Here is a 24264-nt window from a genome sequence, read left to right on the forward strand (position 1 = left end):
ATTTCACCAATATAATATTGTGTGAGAAGCCAAACACAAAATGATACCTACTGAACGGTTTTATTTACATAAAATTCAAAAGCACACAAAACCAATCTATAGTGTTAGAGAGGGAGAGAGGGTGGGGCAGTGACTGGGAGGGGATATGGTGGGGGGCGCTTCTCAGCTGCCAGTGATGATCCGGTTCTTGCTCCGGGTGGCAGTTACATGTATGTGTGTTCACAACTCATTGACCTGTACACTGAGGCTTTGCATTTTCCCCAGTCTGGCGTAACTTCAATTAATTTTTTAAAAAACCCACAGGAGAGGAGAGCTGTTTTCAGTCAAGGGGGCAGAAAAGAAAGGTGGGGAAGGAATAGGACGGAGATCAAGATTTACAGAGGTGGCTGAACTGTAGCAAGATTAAGAGAGGGCATGAGGACTGTTTAGGGGAGCAGGACAGTCATTGTCCCCAGCCCCAACTGAAAAGTCTCCAGTTACATCAGCCTTAATTCCATACCTAACCCTACAGCCCCTATTCAAAAATAGATCTTCTGGGGTATAAAACCCACTGTTTCTGAGCAGCTACTTCTATCTCCAGGCCGAGAAACCCAATGTATGGAGCCTAAACTGGGGTCCTGAGTATAGGTACTGTGAGATTCTAGGCCTTTCACGCAACTGTCCCAGCAGCTAAACTAGAATAATGCTAGAGACTGGAGTGGGAGGTAGGGACCAGGATGTTTGTGCTGTTACCCTCGTCCAAAGGAAGTACCTGGTTGCTGTGTTCTCGTTCTACCCCCCCCCCTCCCCTCTTTCTGAAAAGCAAGCCAAAAGCGTCATGCCCAGCACTGTGCTCTCCTCTCCCCAGGCACACCTCTACTCCAAACCCAATCCAGGGGGCTGAAGTCACGCTTGAATGCCCCCTGAGCCACTTTCCGGGAGGAAAAGGACAGGAAGGAACCACCGGTCACAGGTTCCACCGATAGAGGGGAAAATTCGAGGGTGGCGGTTCCTTTGTGGGGGGAGGTCACACCCCCTGCACAACAACATCCCAAAGAGAACCGGTACTGAGTTTGTGTTGAAGAGGTGGAGATACCCCAGGGAGGAAGTGGCAAAAGGCTAGATGGGAACACCCCTCTTTGATCCCACAAGGTGCGTCAGGGAAAGTTGGATTTCGTTTAGCCCAAGGTGGAGACTTCTCCCCCCATGCTGCCACCAGGTTGACAGGGTCAAAGGAAGCCGGCTTCACTCGGCCCCAACCTCAGGTGGTGTTTGTGGGACCGCAGCCGAGAATCTGACATATTTTCCCTCCCGTCCGCCCATCCCCACCCTTTCCAAGGCCTGGCCTTTTTAAGGCCGGTTCCGTTCGGGCTGAGCCATCTGCTTAGAAGAACGCGAAATGTGGCGGAAGCACGAGGTGACGAAGCAATGGGAGAGGAGCCTTGACCAAGAACAAGGTAGGGACGGTTCTCTCAGAGTACGGAGCACGGGGAAGGAGCCCGGGAGCTCCACAGGCTAGTTTCCCGGTCTTCCCGAAGGCCAAAGGCTCAAGGAAACATTCAAGATGCCAGAGAGGTCGCGCACAGGCTCACTGGCCTTCGCCGGTCGAGGGAGGCTCCGGGTGTTGTGGGCGGGCCCGAGGGAGACGGTACAGCGTGATGACGGCCAGACAGTGAGAACCCAGGCTGCGGCGGGGCCGAGGGGCACTGGGACCAGCGCGAGCGCTGCGTGGGGGCACCTCGGGCTCCCAGTTCCCGACACCCCGCGCACCGGGTTTCCCCGATGCCCCGCCCCTCCGCACACAGCTAAGGAAAGAGGCCGGAGGAGGCGGAGCCCGCCCCCTTCTTCTTCTCCGATTGGTTGCTGCACTGTCCATCCGGAGTCTATTTTTGATGGAGAGGGGGTGCCACCCACTCTGCCCCAGATCTGGTTTGCCACTAGCAGCCAACCAGTCGGGCCCAAGCCCGCCGGCCAAAAGCGATTGGGGGTGAGCGAGCTTGGCCCCACAGTCCCTTGTGCCCCCGCCCCGTCCCAAGGCAGTGTACCCAGCCCTCCCAGCCACTTTCCTCTTGTGGAAGTGGAGCAGCGGCCTCGCTGTAACGCAGAGGCGAAATGTAGCGAGCCGGGGGTCGTGGCTGGACGCTTGCCTTGGCTGGGGGTGTGGGGGGGCGGCACGCCAAGGGCCGAGGAAGACTGCCCAGGAAGAAGAGTGATGAGAAGAGGGGGAACCCTGCGCCCCCCAAGACCACGGGCCCCTGCTGCTACTCGCCAGGCGCCCCCCTTCCTCCTAAGCGAGGGGCAGGTCAGTCCCGTTGGGGTGCGGGGCGGGAGTGGAGGGAGGGAGTCCTGGCGCGTAGCACATTTGCTGAGTCTGAATCCAGGAGAGGCAAAGGAGGACACCCATTTACTTCTTCCCCACGGTTGGTTTGGGGATAGTAAAACGGGTCTTTGTGTCCCCTCCTCAGGGCATCCTGGTTGCGTTTTGCTTCTTTTACCCCACGGCCTTAGGCCTGCCTGAAGTCTCTTTACTGGAAGGAGTGGTGTAAGGGACTGGCTTCGCTTCCTGCCAGTCCCCTTTCAGATTAGGTGGCCTGCGTGGAAGACAGGAGGAAGAGGGAGGGTCAAGTTTTAGCAGACTCAAAACTTTCCTGGCACAGGAGCGGCGGACTCCCTTCTGCTCAGAGGCTCCCCCCTGGACCTCCAGTGAGTGTCTCTGAAAGAACCACAGGACTAGGTCAAAGGCGACTGGAAAAGGGGGTCCTGGTGACCTGAGTCCATGGTCAGTTCCTGGAGTTGTGCTCACCCTTTCCCAAACTGGAGTTGACTAATTGTGTGTGTTGGGAGTACTGAAGGACCTATTCATCTTACCTCGGGGAATTCCTTTTAAAGTTATTCTTTAATTTTCTCAGAGTTACTCTGGTGACATGGAATAAGGTGGGATCAAGGCCTTTAGGCAAACAAATGCTGGATAATTACAGCTAAAGAGACATGTACTTGGGAGCAAGTGCATTTTGGCTTATGGTGCTTTGCTTTATTTTATTTTTTTTAATTGGTGCTTTTGGAGTGTTTGTTTGTTTGTTTGTTTGTTTTTAAGAATTCCAGTATATCCAACTCTCAGTAACCTGGGGAACAGGGGGAACGTGGGAACTGAAATGTGTGCGTAATAACCAATAGTTTCACCTCTCTCTCCTCCAAGAGAGATAACGCCCTTGTCCTATCTGACAAGCTCACAGGGCCCAGACCAGGAGGAGAGAAGTAGAGACAGGGGCCTGGATCCAAGTCAACGTCTGAGCTTTTTGTAACACTGTTGACTCTCAAGGGCAGGAGTGGGTAGGCCTCTGGCTTCTGGCCTTGGTCTGGCAGGCTTGCCTTGTTGCCCTGGGAGTCCTCCTATTTATTTTTTTTCAGGGGCTAGGGCACTTGGGGGTCTGGGGACCTTCACTCAGTGATCAAATTTCTCCCTGTTTAATTGCCCGGTGTGGTTGTCTTGCGACTGTAAACAATCACGTTCTACAGTGGTGTGGCTGCGTGGCAGGCAGTCTGTGACTGAGTCTGTGACTGACTTCACTGGGAGACCGTATCTAAATAATCCCGGGTTCCTAATGGACATTTAAGAAGGGGTATGCCCAAGACATCCCTGCCCACCCCCAGTTACTGAAAAGAAAGTGTCAGGTCTCCTGCACAGCATCTTCCCCACCCGGGCTGCTGCCACTGCGGAGATCCCTGTGGGGTGGGGCGGTGCTGATGTTAAGGACTGCGGACATAGTGCCTACTGGGCCTCCAGATGCTACGGTGCAGGGATGCTAATTTCAGTGAAAAGAACAAACTCTTCGTGCTTGGCTCGTGCCCGCTTTTATGCCTCCCGGTATGGGCTGTCCTTTGCTGTTTCACAACACTCTTTTTCTTGTCTTCTTCCCACATAAGGTGTTCCACGCAGGTTCTCGTGACTTGAAGGAGCAGGGATTTGGGGAGCTTCAGGGTCTTCCCAGGAAGGAAGGAGATCTGCAGAAGAAAGGTGAAAGACAACAGACGGTGCCCTGGGACCAGCAGAGCCCCAGAAGCTGTGGGGAACTTAAGGATCCCAGCCAGAGGTGTGGGAAGAAGCCACAGCTCCAGGCCCAGTCTGCCTACTGAAAGATTGGGACTCAAGCTACTTTTCATGAAAGAAGGGCCACCTCAGAGGGTACCCCAGACTTGGCTGGGCTCTTCCACTCTGAATGTCCCTGTTCTGAGAAGCCTGCTGCTGAGAACCAAAGAAGATAAGAGGTCAGATTAATTTTCCCCCAGCCCAGCACTGGAAGACAGGAATCAGGCATCTGCACCCCTAGTGGCTGGCTGCTGGGTCTGGTGAAGAGTTTCTGGTTCCCTCCAGCTTGCGGTTTCAGTGCTTCATGGGGCTGCCTGTTGGTAGATCAGTTTTTGCAGCGCCTGGTATGAGCAGAGAGCCGTGGGAAGAGGTCCCGCGGCACGCAAACCTGGGTTCACCCCAAGACTAAGTTCTTTCCCGAGTTAGAAAGGGAGAGAGAAAGAAAACGAGAGAGAGAAGTTTCCCCCTTTCCATCTTCCCTTCCCGTCATGTCCTCTAAGTCAGAGCCAAAGGACATCCACCAGCTGAACGGGACTGGCCCTGCAGCTTCACCCTGCTCTTCAGATGGCCCGGGGCGAGAGCCCTCGGCTGGGACCTCTGAGTTCCTGGGGCCTGATGGGGCTGGAGTAGAGGTGGCGGCAGCGATCGAGTCTCGGGCCAACGCCAAGGGGGTTCGGGAGGAGGATGCCCTGCTGGAGAACGGGAGCCAGAGCAATGAAAGTGACGACGTCAGCACAGATCGTGGCCCCGCACCACCCTCCCCGCTCAAGGAGACCTCCTTTTCCATCGGGCTGCAAGTGCTGTTTCCCTTCCTCCTGGCAGGCTTTGGGACTGTGGCTGCGGGCATGGTGCTGGACATCGTTCAGGTAGGACCTGCGAAGGGCGGTTTTGACTGTGAGCCTTGGGACCACCTTTCCTCCTGGCAGAGCTTTTTCTGCCTCCCCGTCATAAGCAGCTGCAGCTTCCTAGAATACTGTTTCCCTTTGGATCATGTCCTCAGTTTCTTCTTGGTTTGGTTATTTACTACAGAAGTCTGGAGGAAACCCAGTAGCCCTGGAGAAGTGGTCAAGGGCAGTATTGCTTAACAGAAGCAGAACTGGTTCCAGGGCTCAGGCTTGGAAGAGGAGGGATGGAATGGGGCTGCTGCCTGCCATTCCTCCAGGCATTCCTCCTGAACCCAGCTCAGTAGGAGACATTTAGATGGGTCTCCTCTTTCTCCTTCACTTGAGGTTTCAAGGATACCCATAGCAGAAAGCTCAGTTTCAAGTCTCCTCTCCATCTCCCTGCTGGGCAGGAATTTGTCTGGCTGCCAAGAGGGTCTCAGATTAAGTGGGAAGGTTTTTAAAGGCATTTTGTGTTGCTAATCTGCTTGTAACCTTGGCCTGATCTCCTCGGGGGGAATGGGGATGGGCACAGGCTGTCTGATGCGTGCTTTGGGGAGTTGGGTGGGGAGGGGTGATAAGACCTAGAAGTGCTGATTATGTGACATAAATGGGAACAAAATGTAACCAGGCCTGGACAGAACTGGCCTCTTTGCTCCATAACTGTCTTCATGAACCTGCCTCGGGCAAAGAGTTCTCTTTTTGAGGCTATTGGGTAGAATTAAGGATAAGAATCAGTAAGTTCTGGAAGATAAGAGCCAGGGATGTGCTATGTTAGCATATTGCGGGTTAGCACTTACCCCAAACCTGCAGGTCCAAGAGAGTTAAAGTCTTCTTTCTAGATAACAGGTGTTGAAGCACAATAAGGCACACAGAGCTTTCTGAAGATACTGCATCTAAGTTAATTAGCAGGCATCGAATTCCTGCTGAGTGCTGGGCTCTGTCCTAGGTACTTTGAGAAATACTTAGGCCAAGCAAGATCTTTAGCACCCCTCAGTGTGTCCCAGGCTGTGAACTCTCGGGGACATAGAGCTCAGCATCCCTTCCCCTGTGCTAGTCCAACCCCACAAATGGTGCATGTGGTGGTGCAGAGTCCTGCTGGTGGGCCTCACCATGCTCATGTCCCAGGGAACTGGCGTAGTTGGTTCTAGATGCTTCCTTCTTTGAGGTGAGTCCTTCGGGAACCCTGCACCTTCGGTTGCTAATGAGGGGGTTGTTTCTGTCATGCCCAAGTGCCGGGTACTGCCNAGCATCCCTTCCCCTGTGCTAGTCCAACCCCACAAATGGTGCATGTGGTGGTGCAGAGTCCTGCTGGTGGGCCTCACCATGCTCATGTCCCAGGGAACTGGCGTAGTTGGTTCTAGATGCTTCCTTCTTTGAGGTGAGTCCTTCGGGAACCCTGCACCTTCGGTTGCTTAATGAGGGGGTTGTTTCTGTCATGCCCAAGTGCCGGGTACTGCCGCCTCTCCCCCGTAACCTGTTACCTTGAGGATTGTTCCTCATCCAGGTGAGGAAGCCAGCTTGGAGCTGAGGAGGGCAGCTCCAGCTCTGGATGCCTCTCACCCAGCAGCTGCCTCTCCTCCTTGGGCAATGAGTGGGGGATAGTGGGAGAAGGAGAAATGAGACTTGGGTAGCAGTTTCTCCACCACTTCTATTCCTTACCTGCGACCTTGGTTCTCATGTGTAGAGTTTTTGAGCTCTGGTTTGCTATCTACAAAGGGGTACAGAACCAGGGTCCAGTGGGGAACTCGGAGAGGCTGGCTTTATTTTCTGGATGACTCTGGTGTGAGGCGCACATGCCGGGCTGCTGTGCCAGAGCCATAATCATCTCCACTTTGTGGACAGGGAGCGTATGGCTTGGAGCAGTCGGGGAACCAGTTCTCGGTCCTCCGATTCAGAGCCTGCCTGCACCGTTAACCTCTGTGGCCTTCACCATGGCCATGACTCACCAGCTGGTTAAAGATTCTGGGAGAAGTCTGTTCTCTTTGTCTTCCCCTGAGCAGGGTGGACTGAAATCTGGAACAATTGGAGTTAGATTCTAAAGTGAGCAGGAACAAAAGTTCTTAGAGGGCCCTCTGCCTTCCCATCCCACACACCCTGAGAACTCTACAGCTGGAAAAAGCTCTGACATCTTGCCCCACCCCCTGCCACCCCCACAAGCCCAAGACATTGAGAAACCTAGGTAGGGAACCTTTGGAGCTTGCCCAATGTACCCACAGAGGGCCAGCATTTGTCCTTGGTGTGGTACCTGAGCTCACTGCAGAATTAGGTCCAGTTGGTATGGATGACAATGGCTGGATTGTCTTTGTCCCCTCCCCCAGCCTCCCTGCCACAGCCGGGCTGGAGCAGGCCCTGCAGATAGCTGCAGTGATATCATGGGGAGAGTGGGTGCAAAAAGAACAGGTCATGGGACCCAAGGGAGACTCTAGTCTGTACCCAGGGGGACAAAAGAGGCCACCGACAATCTCAGATTCAGGAAGAGCAGGATGGTTTCTGAGGATTCCCGCCTGCGTCCCCCTTTCACGAGCTAAGATGGCCTTCAGAGGGCAGAGTCTGGGAGTGCTTCAGAGACTGGTGCCATCTGGAGGAGGCGGCTGTAGAGTGTCCGCAGTGTTCCAAGGCAACTGAGCAGAAGTCCGTGGTGGTGCAGATGTTTCATTGACCCAGGGCCCCCAGTCCTTTTCAGCCACTGCAGAGGACCCAGTATCTTCCTGGAAAGCCCACTTCTAAATCCTCTTACCTGCCCTCCTCTCACTGTGTACAGCCAGCTCTGCTGTGACGTGAGGGGCTGGCCTGCTGACCCAAAGTAGGAAAAGGATAAGTGGACTGTGACCCACTCTAGTTTCTAGTTTCCCCACGGTGACTGGAAGTTCCTACACTCCCGTTTGGGAGGGAGAGCAGAGTTGGGCCCAGGGTTGGGACAGAAGGGGTTAGAATATAGTCCTGGCTGCTGCAGGGCCTTTTTTTTGTCAGCCTTTTGAGGGATGGGGGTGGCAGAAGGTGGTATGCGCACGTTCACTGGAATTCCCAGCTGTGCTGAGACAGGTGGGATTCCTAGGTCCTTATTTTAACCCACTGCTGATTCACTGAGGATCCCAAGGAAAGTAGACCCCCTTCCCCAAGCACCTCCTTCTCTGGCTTTCCCTTCTGCTCTGTATGTGGGAGCACCTGCAAAGATGAAAGTAGATAGCAAGCATGGGCTTGGAAAAGTGCATTGGGAAAGAGGCATTCTCTCCTGTCTGGCCTGCTTCCGTGTCTGGGGCATTCCTGGGCAAGACACTCAGGTCCTGTCTCACTTGACCACCCCTTTCTCACACTTTGTACGGCTCTGTTTCCTGGCGTTGCCCTGAGGCCCTTTCCTTGGGCAACTAGAGGACACCTTCAGGGTTGGGGAGGGAGGGAGGCTCAGATAGGTGAAGACAGGGCTTACTCTAATCTGATCTGGAAGGTCAACTCCAGTCTCACTTCCCAAGTTCTCCCACAGCCTGTGCTTAGAGCTTATCTCTGTGGATTTCAGGCTCAAAGTCTTGACTGCAACTCTTCCTGGCTGTGACTTCCTTTCTTCCCCATTGCTACCCCCCTGGAAGGGAAGTTGTTCAGGCAGAGTAGTTGAAGGCAGGCGGAGGTCCTTGTCGGAGGCTGGAGTCAGTAAGATGTGGAAGGACAAAGAGGAGGTTCTGACAGGGTCACTGAGACGATGGCTCTGAATTGGGATTATTTCTGAGTGAGGGTGGGCCATCTCATCCCTCACCCTCAGAACTTTGGGGGCCAGTGAGCCCCCACCCCCATAAGGAAGAACTGGGAAAGGGGCTGCCTTTTAAAGGAGCAGGGAAATGTGTAGATACACCTCCTCATCCTGCCCCCCAGTGGAGCCCCGCCTCCTGGACCTCCCCCTTTCTCTTCCCCAGCAGAGCAGGAAGGTGTGGGTGAGGTTGGGCTGGCAGGGCTGGCAGGTTTGACTTCAGGGGCAGGCACTCCCAGTCAGGAGGAACAAGATGGGTCTGGATGAGGCCGAAGCAGGAAGGACACACTGCCTGCCCCCGCCACAGACTACAGACCCCTGACCTCAGGGCCACCCTGCGTGCAGCCTTCTTCCGCATCACCAGCATCTCCTCCCAGAGCTCTGTGTGTGCACGAATGCCCTGAACTGCATCTTTGAGAGGGTTTTGTGGATAAAGAAAGAATGTGTGTAGGAGTTGGCTGCTCTGACCCAAGTGCCAACTTGGCATTGCTAGGCTAGACTCTGGCTGAGTGAGGTTCCAGGCTGCATTCTGTGTATATTGAGAGAACTTGCTTGTTCTCCTTGCCTGTCTGTCTCTCACCTTAGTGCTGCTGAAACCCCGCACCTTCTAGGTCCTTGTGTAATTAAAGGGAGGCAGGGACTTGGGATGTGCTTATGGTGGCTGCCAGAGGGGCTTAACTGAGCATCATGTGTATTTTTTCTTAAATAATTAGAAAGACAATGTTCCTTAGAAACAGTTGAGGAACTATTACTTGCATACACCTGGAGTATATCTTTCCGGCTCCTCCCCTTAGCCAGTATGTATGCACTACGCAGTGTGTATACCTACCTGGAAAACTAAGTTTTTCACAGAGCTGGCAGCCAGGGAGCTGGGAGGGACCGTGGTTTGCAATGAGGAGGGACTATGTGGCTGTGCTCCGGATGGAGCTTTGAAAGCCCACAGTAGACCACCCTCCTGAGGGGAGGGGAGCAGAGGGAATTCTTCCCTCTCTGAAGCTGCTTATCCAGTTTAGGTGAGGAAGGAGGAGGCAAAGCAGAGCAAGGCCAGGCCTGCAGGGACCTGGAACCCCAGCGGTGTGTACCAGCATCCAAGAGTAGCAATCTCCAGGTCCCTCCAGGGCACATGGGGCTCACTGGGGCCACCTTCTCTGTAGGGTCCTGGGGGTGCAAAGGGATTCAAATCCTCCCAGCCTTTGGAAGGGTCTGACTCTTCCTATGGGTTCCTGAAAGCTCAGCAACTCTTATTGGGGAAGAGGAGCTAGGGAAGGGGGTTTCCGAGGGGGGCTTCCCTAAATAGAGTCCTAGGCCCTCCACCTGTAGGGGCCGGGCCAAGAACCCAAGCAAGGCTTCTAGCCCTAGTGAGATGAACCCTTCCCCAGAGCAGGGCCCCTACCCTGCCAGTCACACACACACAGAACTCTTGAGGAGAAAAGGGAGGTCCCTGCCTTGTAGGACCAACCCCCAGTGTCCAGCCTCCCCTGGTCTCTAGTCCTGGCCCAGTCCCCTCTGATATTCTCAATCATCTTCTGTTAATTGTGGTTTAAAAAAAAAGCACATAGCATAAACTTTATCATTTTAACAGCTTTTAAATGTAGAAGTCAGTAGTGTTGAGCACACTCACGTGTTGTGCTACCATCAGCACCATCCATCTCCAGAACATTTCATCTTGCAACACTAAAGCTCCACGCACATCACACACTGACACCCCTTTCTCTGCACCCCACCCACTGGCATCACCTTTCCTCTCCTGTTTTCTATGAACTTGGCTTCTTCAGTGGCCTCATAGAAGTGGAATCACACAGTGTTTGTCTCCTTGTATCTGGCTTATTTTAGTTAGCACAACGTCCTCAAGGTTCATCCACGTTGTAGCCAGGATATCCTTCCTTTTTAAGGCCAAATAATATTCCATTTTTTGTCTCTACAACGTTTTGTTTTTCTGTTTATCCATCAAGGGACTCCTGGGCTGCTTCCACTTCTGGGCCGTTGGGAGCAGTGCAGGTGTCTCTCTGAGAACCTGCTCTGAACCCTTCTGGGTATGCACCCAGCAGTGAGATTGCTGGGTCACACGACAGAATCTATTTTAAATTTTTAAGTTGTATTTTAAATTTTTGGAGGAACCAGTATATTATATTCTGTAGTGATGGCACCATTTTATGTTTCTACTAATAGTGCATAAGGGTTCTAATTTCTCCATATCCTTGCCAGCACTTGTTATTTGCTGAGTATTTTTTTAATAGAAGCTATCCTGCTCTGTATGAAGGACATCTCACTGTAGGTTTGATGGGCAACCTTGCTCGTCCACCACTATAGTGTTTGTGCTGGGACTGCCTTTAGAGATCGTTTGGTCCGGCCCCTTCGTTGTGTATTTTATAGTCAGGAGCTTGAGGTCCTTGTACTTGTCCAAGGTTGGCCCCAGCCCTTGTGGGGAGGATGTTGGAGAGGTGGTGTGAGGCCCCGGCCCACGCTGTCCTGAAGGAGACCGCAGGCTGTCAGTCCAGTACATCATAGTGCTTTGCCTCGACCTGCGACCAGCGCGCTTCTGCCTGGTCGCCTGGCCTCACCTCCCTCTCTGAACCTGAAGGCTTTCCATTCTTAAAACAAATAAAGGAACCCACATTGCCGCCAAGGTCAGGGAGGGAGACGCAATTCCAGCTTTTTCTACAAGTCTTTGGTTTCGGTTACAACTAAAGTAGCTTTCAAATAGCCAATCCTGGCTCCTACTTTTTTCCTCCTCGCACTAATGAGCGTAGTGCTCTCTGAACCTCAGTGTCCTCGTGTACAAAACGGGGTTACGGAAAGCCCCTACCTCATTGCGATGTGGAGAGGGTGACACGGAAAGGGCATGGAAAGCGCTTCGCCTAGCACAGTCCACGTAGTGGGTGTTAGCTGGTGGAGCTGGTGGGAGAGCCAGGCCTGGGAGCCCGGGGCCAGCACCGCATCTCCTGCCCCCGCCCCGTGCCCTCTCTGCAGGGGTGTACTTGCCTCTCCTAGATCAGAGATTGGGGAAGGCATGTGGGGTGAGAGAGCGCAGAGGAGGAGTAAAAAGCCTCTTGCAGACAAGCATTTTGGGTTTAAGGGCCACAGTCTTAATTCAGACCCTGTTTGGAAAGAAAATTGCTATGGCTCAGGCCCAAAACCCTTAGAGATAGAAACCAAACAAACTCTAATCTCCTCAGCCCTGTGGAGCCCAGCTCTCCACAGCTGAGACAACACTACCCAAGGCCGAGGCCACAGAGAAAATGGACTAAAGGCAGAGGGATTGGGGATTACGACTTGAGAGGGAATCTCAGAAGAATTGGGGGTTGTAAGCCCCCTGGGTTGCCCCAGCTGTGCGGGTCCTCCCCGTTCTCTTTCACCTGGCTCCCAGTAGCAGGCTGAGGAAGTGGAGCCAGGCTAGGGACTCCCGACCAGAAGAGGCCCTCCACATCTGCCCTGTTCTGGGTGGCAGGAAGTGGGGGCTCTGTTGTTTGGGCTTGCTTTGGTTCCAGGGTTCTCGGAGGGAAGGCGGCTGGCGTGCTTACTCCCTGCTGGTTCCATTTCCTCCTCAAGCCCCTGATCCCAGACTATCTGTTCAACCTTGAAGCCAGCCCCTAGGGTCACTGAAATTCCTGAGATCTGTCTTCACCTTGCAGCATTGGGAAGTCTTCCAGAAGGTGACAGAGGTCTTCATCCTGGTGCCTGCCCTGCTGGGACTTAAGGGGAACCTGGAAATGACCCTGGCATCCAGGCTGTCCACCGCAGTGAGTATCCTGGCTGGGAGGCCTGAGGTGTGCAGAGGACTCGGGGCAGCACAGAGCCAGGCTCAGAGAGCACAGCTGGCCTTTCTCAGCTGCCCGTGCCTGGAGCGTGGGGCTGGGGTGGGAGGTGCAGGGAGATCCCAGGCTAGCTGTCCTGCTCCTAGCGGGGGCTCCCTGCCCCGAGTGGTTCCCAGACTCAGTTTCTGGATGTCCCAGAAACTGGACTCTTGCCCCACCCCCTGTTTTGCAGCCTGCCTCGTGACTATTTGTGCAGCTTTGACAGGCGAGCATCATGCTGGTCCCTCCACCTGCACAGATGGGGGCCTCCTCTGATCTCCAGCCCTGCTCCGCAGCTGGGCCGGAGCAGAGCCAGGCCTTCCCAGCCCCCTTCCCATCCCGTTCCCTTTCCCCTATGTCTTTCTTTAAAGGACTAGATGAGGAGGAGTGCTCGTCGTTCTTAACCTCCCACAGCCACTTAGATCAGCCATGACAGTTCAGAGGCGGAACCACATACAGAGCCCTGGGGTGGGAGGCATGAGGCAATAAAACTCAGGAGACTGGGGGAACCAGGTGGCAGGGATGTCCCTACATGCCACAAGTCTGAAGAAGGCAGCAGAGAGAAGTGGCAGCCAACCTAGTCTGCCCCAACCTGCCCCGCTCCTGGTCTTTCCCATGCCGCCTCACTCCTTCCCAGGCACTCTTGCAGCTGTAGGTCTCCATCAGCAACTAGTCTTTCCTCTCCTAGGACAGCAAGCTGGTGTCAGAGCTGGGGACCCATCGGGCACTGTAACCCATGTGGGAATGGGCTGCCCTTGCTCAGTGGCTCTCCTGAGAGGAGGGAAGAGGAGGAGGCTGCCTTAGCCCCCTTGCTGCCCCCACCCCACTGCAGGAGCTCAATGAGCTCCGTCCCTCTCACTCTAGCCCCCCCAATCCTGCTTCCCTCTGGGGGCTCATGTTCTGGTCCCAGAGTCTGAGGCCGTGTGCACTGCCTCCTGGTCTAGGTGGGGTTCTAATGGGCTGGGCTACGGGCCTTTTCCAGCCTGGAGTTCCAGTCCCTGTCCTCCCTCTTCCAGGCCAACATCGGGCACATGGACACGCCCAAGGAGCTCTGGCGGATGATCACTGGGAACATGGCCCTCATCCAGGTGAGAGGGCAGGAGCCAGAGGTTGGGCTGAGCATCCTCCTTGTCCAGAATCTGAAAGCTTAGATCAGCCCCAGCGGGGTCCTGAGTGGAGCTCTGGCATCCTGCTGAGCTGGCTTCTCCCAAGGCAGCTTTAGGAGGTAACCAGGTTTCCCAGGAAAACAGCCAAGAAACTCCGATATCTCAGTGTCAGTTCTTGGCTCCCTCGGCTTCGGGGGTCTCATGTGGCCACAGATCAGACTCAGAAGACTAGAGTGCTGAAGTGTACTTGACCACCCTTGTCCCCAGGAAGCCCCACAGGTGCTGCACTGGAGTCTTTCCCCTTTAGGCCCAGGCCTCGTCCCTGGACTGAAGTCAGGCGCTGTTGCACTCCACCTCAATCCCCAGAGGAACACTCACTCATTCAGCCAGTGACATGTGCTAGGCTCCTGCAGGGTGCACTGCCTAGTACTAGTGTCTGGTGTGAAAGTAAATAAATAAAGACATCATTCCAACTTGGGAGGACTGGACGGCCCCGCCCAGCCTGCCTCCTGGGGCTGCTGAGGGCCAGGAAAAGGTCTTGTCAAGTGCTCACTGGCCTCGGCTGAGAAGCTCGCTGCTCCCGGGGCTCTCTGAGTCACCACTGCCCTCCTTAGGTACAGGCCACGGTGGTGGGCTTCCTGGCATCCATTGCAGCCGTGGTCTTTGGCTGGATCCCTGACGGCCACTTCAGTATCCCGCATGCCTTCCTGCTCTGTGCCAGCAGCGTGGCCACGGCCTTCATTGCCTCCCTGGTACTGGGTAAGGAAGAAAGAGAAGGGTCAAGGGAGGTGGGAGGGCTGCCCCAGATGTGGCAACTAGGCCTGGTACCCCCAGTCTCTCTCTTTGTTGCCACCCTTTGTCTCTTATTACCCTTCCTGGCCTCTCCCCTTCCTCCCCAGGTATGATTATGATTGGGGTCATCATTGGCTCTCGAAAGATTGGAATCAACCCAGACAATGTGGCCACTCCCATTGCTGCCAGCCTAGGTGACCTCATTACCTTGGCTCTGCTCTCAGGCATCAGCTGGGGACTCTACCTGGAGCTGGGTGAGGCTGAAGCTACCGACAGTGTGGTCTGGGTGGACTCCTGGGTGGGATTAGGAGACTGCTGATGTGTGTGCAAAGGTGTAAGCATTTCTTATGCATTCTTTATTTGTTTGGAGCACAGCTGTAGGTTCTCCCGCCTTAGAGAGACGAGGCTAAGTGCTTACTCAAGTTCACGCTTGCAGCAGGGCGGGGGGATGTATTGGAGGAATATGTATGTTCCTGCTGGGGCCTGTGGCTTCTTGCTTCCCTTGGAGGGGTGTGGTGGGAAAGGTAAAGGAAAGTAACTGAAGGCTGGAATCTGCTTGTAAAATAAAGAAGGGGAGGGGAGATGGTGATTTCTGGGGATCAAAGCAGGAAACCTAGAATCTGGTCTCTGCCCCTTATGAGGCCAGTGCCGGGTGCTTGCTTTTGGTTTTCTCCTCTACAAAATGAATGGAAAGGCCGGCCCCACCGGTCTCCCGGGCTTGCAGTGAGGGTCAGATGAGGCCGTCTTTTTAGGCCTTCAGTGTAGTGTTGCCGCTGATCTGCTGGGATGTTGGCAGGCTCAGCCGAGGGGAGGCTGGGAGCAGGGAGCCGCAGTCCTCACCTCCCTCTGATCTCTGCTTCTCAGGTAACTGGCAATACATCTACCCCCTGGTATGTGCCTTCTTCGTGGCCCTGCTGCCCGTCTGGGTGGTGCTGGCTCGACGGAGCCCATCCACAAGGGAGGTGCTGTACTCGGGCTGGGAGCCTGTCATCATCGCCATGGCCATCAGCAGGTAGGATCCGGCTTTGGGTACATACCCCCACCCTTTCCACCTGCCAAAGATTCCCTTTTAAGCCCTGAAGATAGGGAGCATAGCGCAGACCCTGGAGATGCCTTCAATAGTGTATCAGTCACATGTCCTTCTGTTGCAAGTAACAGAAGCCATCAGAAATTGGTTTCATTGAAGATGAGAATACATTGATGTAGGGAACTAAAAAGGCACAGCTGGATTCAGGAGCAGAAATGTTACCGTCAGGGCCCCAGTATTCTCCATCTCCTGGCTCTGCTTTCCCTCGTGCTGTCCTGCAGTTCCAGGTTTACACTTTTCTATTTTTACTAGTTTCAGTGGTAAGAAAGAATCTTTCAACAATTTCACAAAGTCCCGTTTTAGAATTTCATTGGCTCTTCTTCAGTCACATGACTATCCCTGAGTCAGTCACTTTGGCCATGGGGATGTAATGCTTTGATTAGGTGAGTTTGGAGCCTAGTCATCATTGGAGTAAGGTCACATGAACCACAGCGACTGAGTTTGAGAGAGGCCATTCCCTGAGGAAGAGCTCAGCACTGTCACCAGAAGGGGAAATAAATACTGAGCAGGCAGAACAGCCAGGTTCTCACAAGCAGGTCACCCTGTGGGTGGCTCCTCTAGCCAGGGAGGGGAGCACCGCCAGCTTGCTCTGGGAGCACCGTGACAGTTATGAGCAGCAGCTGGTTCTAGCAAAAGAAGCCAGGACTGGAGGACAAGATTCCTGGGAGCCACCTTGCTTCCCTTCCTGCCTAAGGCCAGGTGGGCCTGTCCCTCACATCCCAGGGACTGGAACAGAACCCTTTACTGGCTTTTATGTCATTTTGTCTTTGCGTCTATGTAGTGTGGGAGGCCTCATCTTGGACAAGACTGTCTCGGACCCCAACTTTGCAGGGATGGCTGTCTTCACACCTGTGATTAATGGTGAGGTCTTGGTCTTAGCTGCCTGGGGAAAGAAGAGGGGGAAAGAGGATTTAGGGGGCTTTGTATCAGTTAGCGTTCTAGCAGCAAAGAAAATCCTGCTCAGTTAGTTCAAGACTTGAATGAAGGGTCTGCTCCCAGAAGTGGGAGCAGGGTAGAAGGACCAACAAGAGATGTTAAGGCACCCAGAGATTGGCCACAATAGGAAGCCCTAGTCCTCAATGGTCTGGGGGGAGAAAACAGTGTTACAGAAGCCCAGAGAGAGCCCTTCACTGTCCCCAGCAGGGATAAGCTACTGCCATAAAGCAGAAAGGGATCATGGAGGAAATAGCTTACCTGTCTCTCCTCCCACCCTCTCTGATCACCTGCTGATGCCTCCTGTTGAACAAACACAGTTAGAAACAGTAGCATGGAGGGTAGGGTAAGAAGCTGGCCTCGCAGGGCTCAGCGCAGGGAGTAGGTTGCCGGGGTGGGAGGGATGGCAACAACTGCAAGATGGTTCCTGGGCAAGGCACCAGATTACAGAGCACAGAGCTCAAACCTGCTACTGAGCGGTGGTGACTGGGGCCAGTGCATGAGCACTGGGTGCCTGGGTCTGCTCAGAGCTCTGGAGACGGGCTGACACAGTGCAGGGCCTTGTCCCCAGGCAGTGTGTGACAGCACATGCACACGCTACACTGCTGGAGAAGTCAGGCCCCTGAGCCTGCGGATCTGCCTGCCTGTGAACTGACTGCCACGTCTCCACAGCAGGAAGGATGGGAGCAGCCTGGGAGAGTCCCTGTAGTGGGGGGGGGGCATCTTCCTCTTTCTTTTTCATGTCTCACTCTTCTCTTAGGGAATAGTGAATGGGTTGAGCCCTCCCAACTCATCCCTTCCCCCATGTCTAAAGTTTTATGTCTCTCTGTAGGTGTTGGGGGCAATCTGGTGGCCGTGCAGGCCAGCCGCATCTCCACCTTCCTCCACATGAATGGAATGCCAGGGGAGAACTCTGAGCAAGCCCCTCGCCGCTGCCCCAGCCCATGCACCACCTTCTTCAGTCCTGGTAATGGCAGAGTCCCAGCCTCCTAGGTCCATTGCAGCCCTGGAGGGAGGGGGTCATCAGTCAATAAACTTCACTTAAGGAACAGCTGGGGGACAAAACAACTATGGTACATTTACACAGTGGAATACTACTTGGCTGTGAAAAGGAGAAAATTTACTCTTTGCAACAGCATGGATGGACCTGGAGAACGTTATGCTAAGTGAAAAATAAGCCAGTCAGAGAAAGACAAATACCATGTGATTTCACACATGTGGAATCTAACGAGCAAACTGAAGGAGCAAGCAATAAAGACTGACTCGTCGATAGAGAGCAGACCAGCAGCACTGCAGAGGGGAGCATTAAGGGGCAGAGGGATCGAGGCAAAAAGAGAAAGGACTCGTGGCCACGGACCACAGTGTGGTGAATGTAGAGGGAGGGATGATGATTCCAAGGGAGACAAATGGTAATGGGGAAAATGCAATAAAAATAAATAAATGTTCATAGAGTTAAAAAGAAAGAAAGAAAAGAAACAGCTGGGCCTGGGTACACAGGTCCTTTTTCTCTGTGGGACCTCACCAGCCGTTGTGGAGGGAGATCACAGGCAGGAAGGCTCTCTTCCTGAGATGCCCAGGGGCTGGCCACCTCGGGCTGTGGAGGTAGAGGCAGTCGGCTGTCTGCCGCCCTGGAGTGGGGTGTGGTATCTCCCAACGTTGCAAGGCTTTCTGGGGCCAGGATGCCTCTTCACCCCTTCTTTTCCCTGGTCCCAGATGTGAATTCTCGCTCGGCCCGAGTCCTCTTCCTTCTCGTGGTTCCAGGACACCTGGTGTTCCTCTACACCATCAGCTGTATGCAGGCTGGGCACACCACACTCACACTCATCTTCATCGTCTTCTACATGACAGCGGCACTGCTCCAGGTAGGACTGCAGGGGCACCGGCGAGGCGGGGCTGCCCTGCAGGCGTGGGAGGGGCTGCCCAGGCCTGGCCCATCAGATGCTCTGCGCCTCTTTCTGTGGGACTGGATGACAGGTCAACACGGGGCAGGGACTGGGGACAACGGGCTGTAGTTCCAGTGGAGTCACGAACATGCAGTGTGACTTTTGCCCCAGTGGTAGAATTATCTCTGAGCCCAGTGATAGATTTGTAAACTGAGAGGAATGAACCAGGGTGGAGGTTTGCAGGCAGGTGGTTGTATAGCACTGAGCAGGTGGCTTTTGGCCACAGAGCTCCACTTGGCCCTGCTTTGCATGCTGGGCTTCCTCGGGAGGTTCCCTGTGGATAACGGGTTTCACAGCTCAGGGGAGGGTCAGAACTGCTCCCTAGATAATCTGTAGGGCCCGGTTCAGCCCTGCCATTCTGTAGTACTGGGATGCCTTTCCCTTGTTGTATTATTACGTTTCTCAACGTTTTGCTTTGAGAAAATTATATATTCACAGGAAAGTGGGGGGGAAATACACAGAGAGGTCCCGTGTACTGTTCACCTGTTTCCCCCAGGGGTAACCTCTGACGTGACTACAGTACAAGGTCAAAAGCAGAAAACCAACCCTGATACAACCCACAAGGCTTCCTGAGATCGCAGCAGTTGCACATGCACTCGTGTGTGTGTGTGTGTGTGTGTAACTTTGTGTAGTTGTATCACATGTAGATTCAGGTAACCACCACCGTAGTCAAGACAGAGCTATTCCATCAGCACACGGCTCCTTCACGCTCCCCCTTTATAGCCATACGCACCCTCATCATTACATTTTAAATGTCTGCAGATTTGTTTTTTGAATCAGTAATAACAGTCACATTACAATTCAAAATATTTTAAAAGGCTCATAGTGAAGCCTCAGTGAGAGGTCTTCTTTCCCGCCCACTCCCCAGCCACCCAGTCCTCCTCCTCACAGGCCATCCATGTATCCATTTCTTATCTACCCTCCAACTCTTTCATATTTATACAAGCAAACATGTATTTTTCCTATTTTCCTCCTTTTTAAGTTTTTTAAAAGATTTTATTTCTTTTTAGAGAGGGGAAGGGAGGGAGAAAGAGAGGGAGACAAACATCAATGTGTGGTTGCCTCTCACCCCACACTGGGGCCTGGCCCACAACCCAGGCATGTGCCTTAACTGGGAATCGAACCAGCGATCCTTTGGTTCGCAAGGCTGGTGCTCAGTCTTCTGAGCCACACCAGCCAGGGCTCCTCCTTTTTTACACACAGGTAGTCCTGCTTTTTTCACATAACAGTTCATCTTAGAGATCATCCCACATCGATATGTAAAGAGAACACCCTGGTTTTTTACAGCTGCATTCTATTCTGATACAGAGGTGTGCCCTAATTCTATTTAACCAGTCCCCACTAATGGCAGTTACTTACCCTCCAACCCCTCACCGCCACCTTGAGAAAGGTTGTGTGTTGGGACTTCTTGGCAAGGACAGGGCTGAGAATGAACCAATCAACAATATAGTTTCCTTTAAGCAATTACCCAGGTCACCACATTCTCGTGCAAGTGCATTGGTGGGAAAGAGGAGGGTCTGTTGCTAGAGGTTAGCCCTTGGCCGACGTTGGGAAGGATAAGCCTTAGCTCCATTATCTATGACAAACATGCTGGGAGGACACTGTCACCTCTGCTCTCTTCTTTAGGCCTGTGACGAGCCAGAGCTCGGCACTTACTCCCCACAAAAGCTCTTCCCAACCCATTGCTGCCTCCTGTCAGTCAGGTGTTCCAGGGCCTGCTCAGGAGGCTGATTGCAGAGATAGCTGCCATTCTTTTCCTGGGGCGTGTCCTGAAGTCCTCCTTCCGGTTCTTTATTTGGGGCTCTTCTGAAGCTGCTGGAGAGGGTGTGAAGTTATTGGGGGTGGGGGTTCACTGTGTGCTGGGCAGGGGGGAATGTGAAGGGTGCTAGAACTATAACTTCCAGCCCCCTACTGAGAAGTCAGGAAAACAACCAAGTTTGCCTAAAAATAAGTATCAATTCTAGCTTCTTTATGCCCCAAGTCCCTGCCTCTGTGCTCCTTAGGGCAGGATTAACATACCACAGAATTTGCAAAGGGCAGTCGAGTAACAACTCCCAGACGACCGGTAGAGCTTTACCGCTAGCAGCCAGTTCATTTTCACACAGGTGCAGTCCTTTAGGGGGCCCACCTGTCAGGGGTGGTGCTGAGCGTACAGACGATGCTGGTCTGCCCACTCACCCATAACATCTAGACGAGGTGCATTTCCAACTTAGAAAGTGCACGTGAATCTTGTCGAGACTCAGGTTCTGATTTACGAGATTTGGGGAAGGGGAAAGGGGGTGGCTGAGCCTCTGCATTCTCACAAGCTCCCAGCCACCGCTGACGCTGCTGGTCCCGGGCCCTCCAGCAAGCTTCTAATCTACGTCTTTCTTAGCCATCTGTAGTAATGGAGGGAATGCGAGGGCACAGGTAAATCAAAGCAGCACACAATCCAAAATGTCTTCTGAATTGCTATGTACTGTCCACTTTCAATATAGCAGACTTGTTCACAGTTCTGCTTTGTTAGGACTCACATTAAATCATACTTGCATTCTTGGGGCACGCAGCAGCAGCATGGAAAGGCTCAGGAGGAAACCAGCTTTGGTTAATCAGTTGCTGCTCAGCCAGCTGCGCCGCAGGAGCCTCGGATACTGTCCTTATTCCACTCAACTCCTAGGAGGAATCCCTCTGTGAAACGCCAACCCCAGCCCCAACCCCCTGCCAGGCTCCACCATGGCAGGAACTGGAGTGACCTGAGGATAGGATGACCTAAAATTAGAGGCAAGAGGGCTGAATTCCTTCAGCAAAGGGGATTTTGGTCAGGAAGCCCCTCATTTGGTAAATTTGGGAGCAGAATGTAATGATGATGTGGGTGACCCCGGAAGTGCAGCACCTTCCTTTCTAAAGGGCTCCCGTTATACCTGTCATCTGTTTAAGGTGGAAATTGTGGAGTGGAGGAACACAGAGAGGTCACCCTTTGGGAAGGTGAGCTGCCCCAGCATCAGGACAGTGGAGGGCCAAGCCCTGGGACGCAGTGAACGGGTCTGATGGTGTGGCCTCTGGCTCCCCCTGGAGAGAGGGCCGGCTGCAGGCTGAACCCTTCTGTCTCTCCAGGTGCTGATTCTCCTGTACATCGCAGACTGGATGGTGCACTGGATGTGGGGCCGGGGCCTGGACCCGGACAACTTCTCCATCCCGTACTTGACAGCTCTGGGGGACCTGCTTGGCACGGGGCTCCTAGCACTCAGCTTCCATGTCCTCTGGCTTATTGGGGACCGAGACACAGATGTCGGGGACTAGCCTGGTCACTCAACTTTCTCCCCACCCTCTGCACTTTCTCCTTGAATTTTGTCTTCTGTTCCCCTTCTTCCACCCACTCCATACCCCCACCTCTTTTTAGGACTTCACCTTGATACCGAATTCTCATTATTTTCAATGGGAATTTTTATACATTGAGCCAAGTTTGTATAGCAAGAATTCAGGCAGGACGGATGGACTGAGACAGCAGGACAAGTAGATTTTGAGACAATCACCAAGTGCAATTTCATGGTGGGTGCCTCCAGGCGAGGTGGATTGGGGCAGGGGTTTCCATCTGGAATCTGGGGACATGCTTTAGCAAACCTAGTCTTGGCCCTAATGAGAAACCCTTTGTGAGTGGGTTCTGCTGTTTTTGCTCTTTCTTTCTTTCTTTCTTTCTTTCTGCTTGAACAGAGGGCTACATTTCACTACCCCCCAACACCCCCGCACACACACACACACACATACACTTCTTCTAGAAAAGGACCAACTTCAAGGCCTGAAGCAGGAGACTGCTGCTCTTGGCTCCTTGTAACCCTAACCTGTTCTCTGCCCTCTGGACCAAGGCCCTTCTGCTCTCAGAAAGGGTGAGGTGGACTGACTATTCGAGTTGTGCACATGCCCCTTACCCACTAGCCTGGTAAGCACCACTAACCCCTCCCAGTCATCTTTTTGCAATAGATTGTCACATTCAGGAAGAAATGGAGAATAGCCTGGTTTCCTTGTTGACCCACATTCACCCATAGGTTTGCCAACATCTATTCTATTCTCTCTGGGCCCAGAGGACCAATTCTTCATCTCTATTCACCTTCATCTCTAATCGTCTCTAAGCACTACCTTCCCCAGAGCTTGCCAGATTGGGTTCCGAGGTTAGGGACAGGAATGGGTATGTGGAGAATATTAGAAGGTTGAGGGCAACCAGGGGTGTCTCGTTGCTGCTGTTTCTCCTGAGGACACATGGTCATGTGGTCCCCTTAGACTGTCACCTCCTAAAACCCTGCATTCTGTCATGTCATGGAGGTCAGTTGTCCTCTCTCTTGGCTTTTGCCTGTATTCACCATTCATTCACTTACTCATTCATCAAGTTCACAGCCCCTCCAAGAGGAGGGCTTCTGCAGGCATGGTCTGAAACATTCATTGAGCAGTATTTATTATAGAGTGCCTACATGTTAGGTACTATACCAGGCACTGACTAGCCAGTGGTAAGGGAAATACAGCTCTAACCTTACCCCATTCCCCAGATACAGGCCACATGCTCCTTTGAATTGGGCAGAAAAAAGTACCAGATTCCTTGCTGCGTTTGCATCTGTATCAACAAGTCAGGTTCTGCCTCTGGATCTCCCTCCGAGACCCCACCTCTGTAAAACGCTGACTGCAGCTAGAGCCCCCAGCCCCATGGCTCAACCAGGGTTTATTTCTCTAAATGACCCTTCCTCACCTTCCCTAGCCTCCACCTCTCCTCACTAGCCACCCAAAAAGGGGTTCAGAGCTACTAGACTCGACATCAGAACTAGCAGACCAGCTATCAGCTAGCTGCCTCTGCTTTTCTCTGCCGAGCACAAGGCTGGGAGAACGCTGGAGTCTCTGTATCCTACCCACATGTTACTCTGAACAGATCAGAAGCCTGTCCACACTCACACATGTACAAACTGGGTGTTTGGATGCAGGGTTTTTTCTAGTCTATCTACAGCCTTCCCAGAAACCCTTCCCGCTGTCCCCTTAATGACCCACTTCCAGGGGAAGGCCAAAAAATGACCTTGTCTCGTACCAACACCATGCCTTGTCCCAGGAACTTGCCCTATACTTCCAGATTCTGTCTCCTCCCTCCATTTCCACCCAGGCCACCTAGTGGAGTCTAGAACCTTAGAATTGGAAGGAATCGTAGAGGTTATCTAGTTGGAGCTGTGTCCAACAGAGTTCATTAACACCAGCATGGGCTTGTTTCTGCTCCTTGGACCTCGTGTCTTGTCTCCCACCTCCAAACACATTTGCACACAGGCTCTTTTTGTACAGGCACCAACACCAACTTCTCTGCCCCTGCGGCTGTGCCCCGTGGTCCCCAGTCCCTCCTGCCCCCGTCACACCCTTTCCTTATCTCTGGAGTTTGGCCAGGCTCCCCCAGAAGACTCTGGAGCATCTTCCCCTGCCTGGGAAGGCAGGCATGCCCCCAGCCCTGAATGTGTGAGCCGGAGACTTCGGAGCAAGAGGGCGGGAGAGTGGAGTTGGCTTTCATGGGAGACTCATTTCTTCCCCCCCAACTGCACAGACTGCATGTACTTCAGCCTGGCTGCGAGGAGCGACATTGGTTTACTCTCGTATCCTTAAAAAGTTACAGAACTGTGTCTTAAGAGAATTATTTATAGTTACTATAACTGAATTGACAAATGTCAACATAACTGATAAATTATATTTGGTAAATAAAGAGGACGTTTATTTAGCTGGTTGGTGGTTCTTGTGTGTCTCATGGAAAAGCTTGGATGTTTTGGGCCCCTCTGTAGTCCCGCCTCCTTCTCACTCAGACCTGGGAAGGGGCCGAAGTGTGACAAGAAATGCGATGTCTCTTCAGTACAGAGGCATGTGATGGAAGACACGCATTAGGCATCTCTGAGAAACAACCAGTGGTGCTTGGACGAATTCCAGAAGC

At 53.2% G+C, this 24264-nt stretch overlaps 1 protein-coding gene across 2 annotated transcripts; it reads left to right on the top strand.

The window, feature by feature from the left end:
* The first annotated feature begins 1314 nt into the window (after positions 1 to 1314).
* SLC41A1 (solute carrier family 41 member 1) lies at positions 1315 to 24057 on the top strand. 2 transcript variants are annotated; one of them, XM_037067230.1, is made up of 11 exons: positions 1315 to 1436; positions 3904 to 4932; positions 12322 to 12429; positions 13500 to 13571; positions 14204 to 14348; positions 14489 to 14635; positions 15246 to 15393; positions 16250 to 16329; positions 17234 to 17368; positions 18115 to 18263; positions 21438 to 24057. In XM_037067230.1, exons 2-11 carry the CDS (start codon positions 4555 to 4557, stop codon positions 21621 to 21623), a joined length of 1548 nt encoding a protein of 515 aa, XP_036923125.1. In that variant the 5' UTR covers positions 1315 to 1436; positions 3904 to 4554; the 3' UTR covers positions 21624 to 24057. The 2 variants fall into 2 exon arrangements, with proteins under 2 accessions (XP_036923125.1, XP_036923123.1); XM_037067228.1 differs by lacking the exon at positions 1315 to 1436 and adding an exon at positions 1885 to 2281.
* The last annotated feature ends 207 nt before the right edge of the window (positions 24058 to 24264 follow it).

This window comes from Sturnira hondurensis, unplaced genomic scaffold (genome assembly GCF_014824575.4).
Source record: "Sturnira hondurensis isolate 20B ecotype Veracruz unplaced genomic scaffold, ASM1482457v3 Scaffold0017082, whole genome shotgun sequence".
Lineage (NCBI taxonomy): Eukaryota > Metazoa > Chordata > Mammalia > Chiroptera > Phyllostomidae > Sturnira > Sturnira hondurensis.

Bases quoted from the DNA above. Each gene is read 5' to 3' on its own strand.
- SLC41A1 (XM_037067230.1), top strand. From the start codon at position 4,555: ATGTCCTCTAAGTCAGAGCCAAAGGACATCCACCAGCTGAACGGGACT. The intron at 13,572-14,203 runs GTGAGAGGGCAG...TGCCCTCCTTAG, and splicing joins GGAACATGGCCCTCATCCAG to GTACAGGCCACGGTGGTGGG. The intron at 15,394-16,249 runs GTAGGATCCGGC...GCGTCTATGTAG, and splicing joins ATCGCCATGGCCATCAGCAG to TGTGGGAGGCCTCATCTTGG.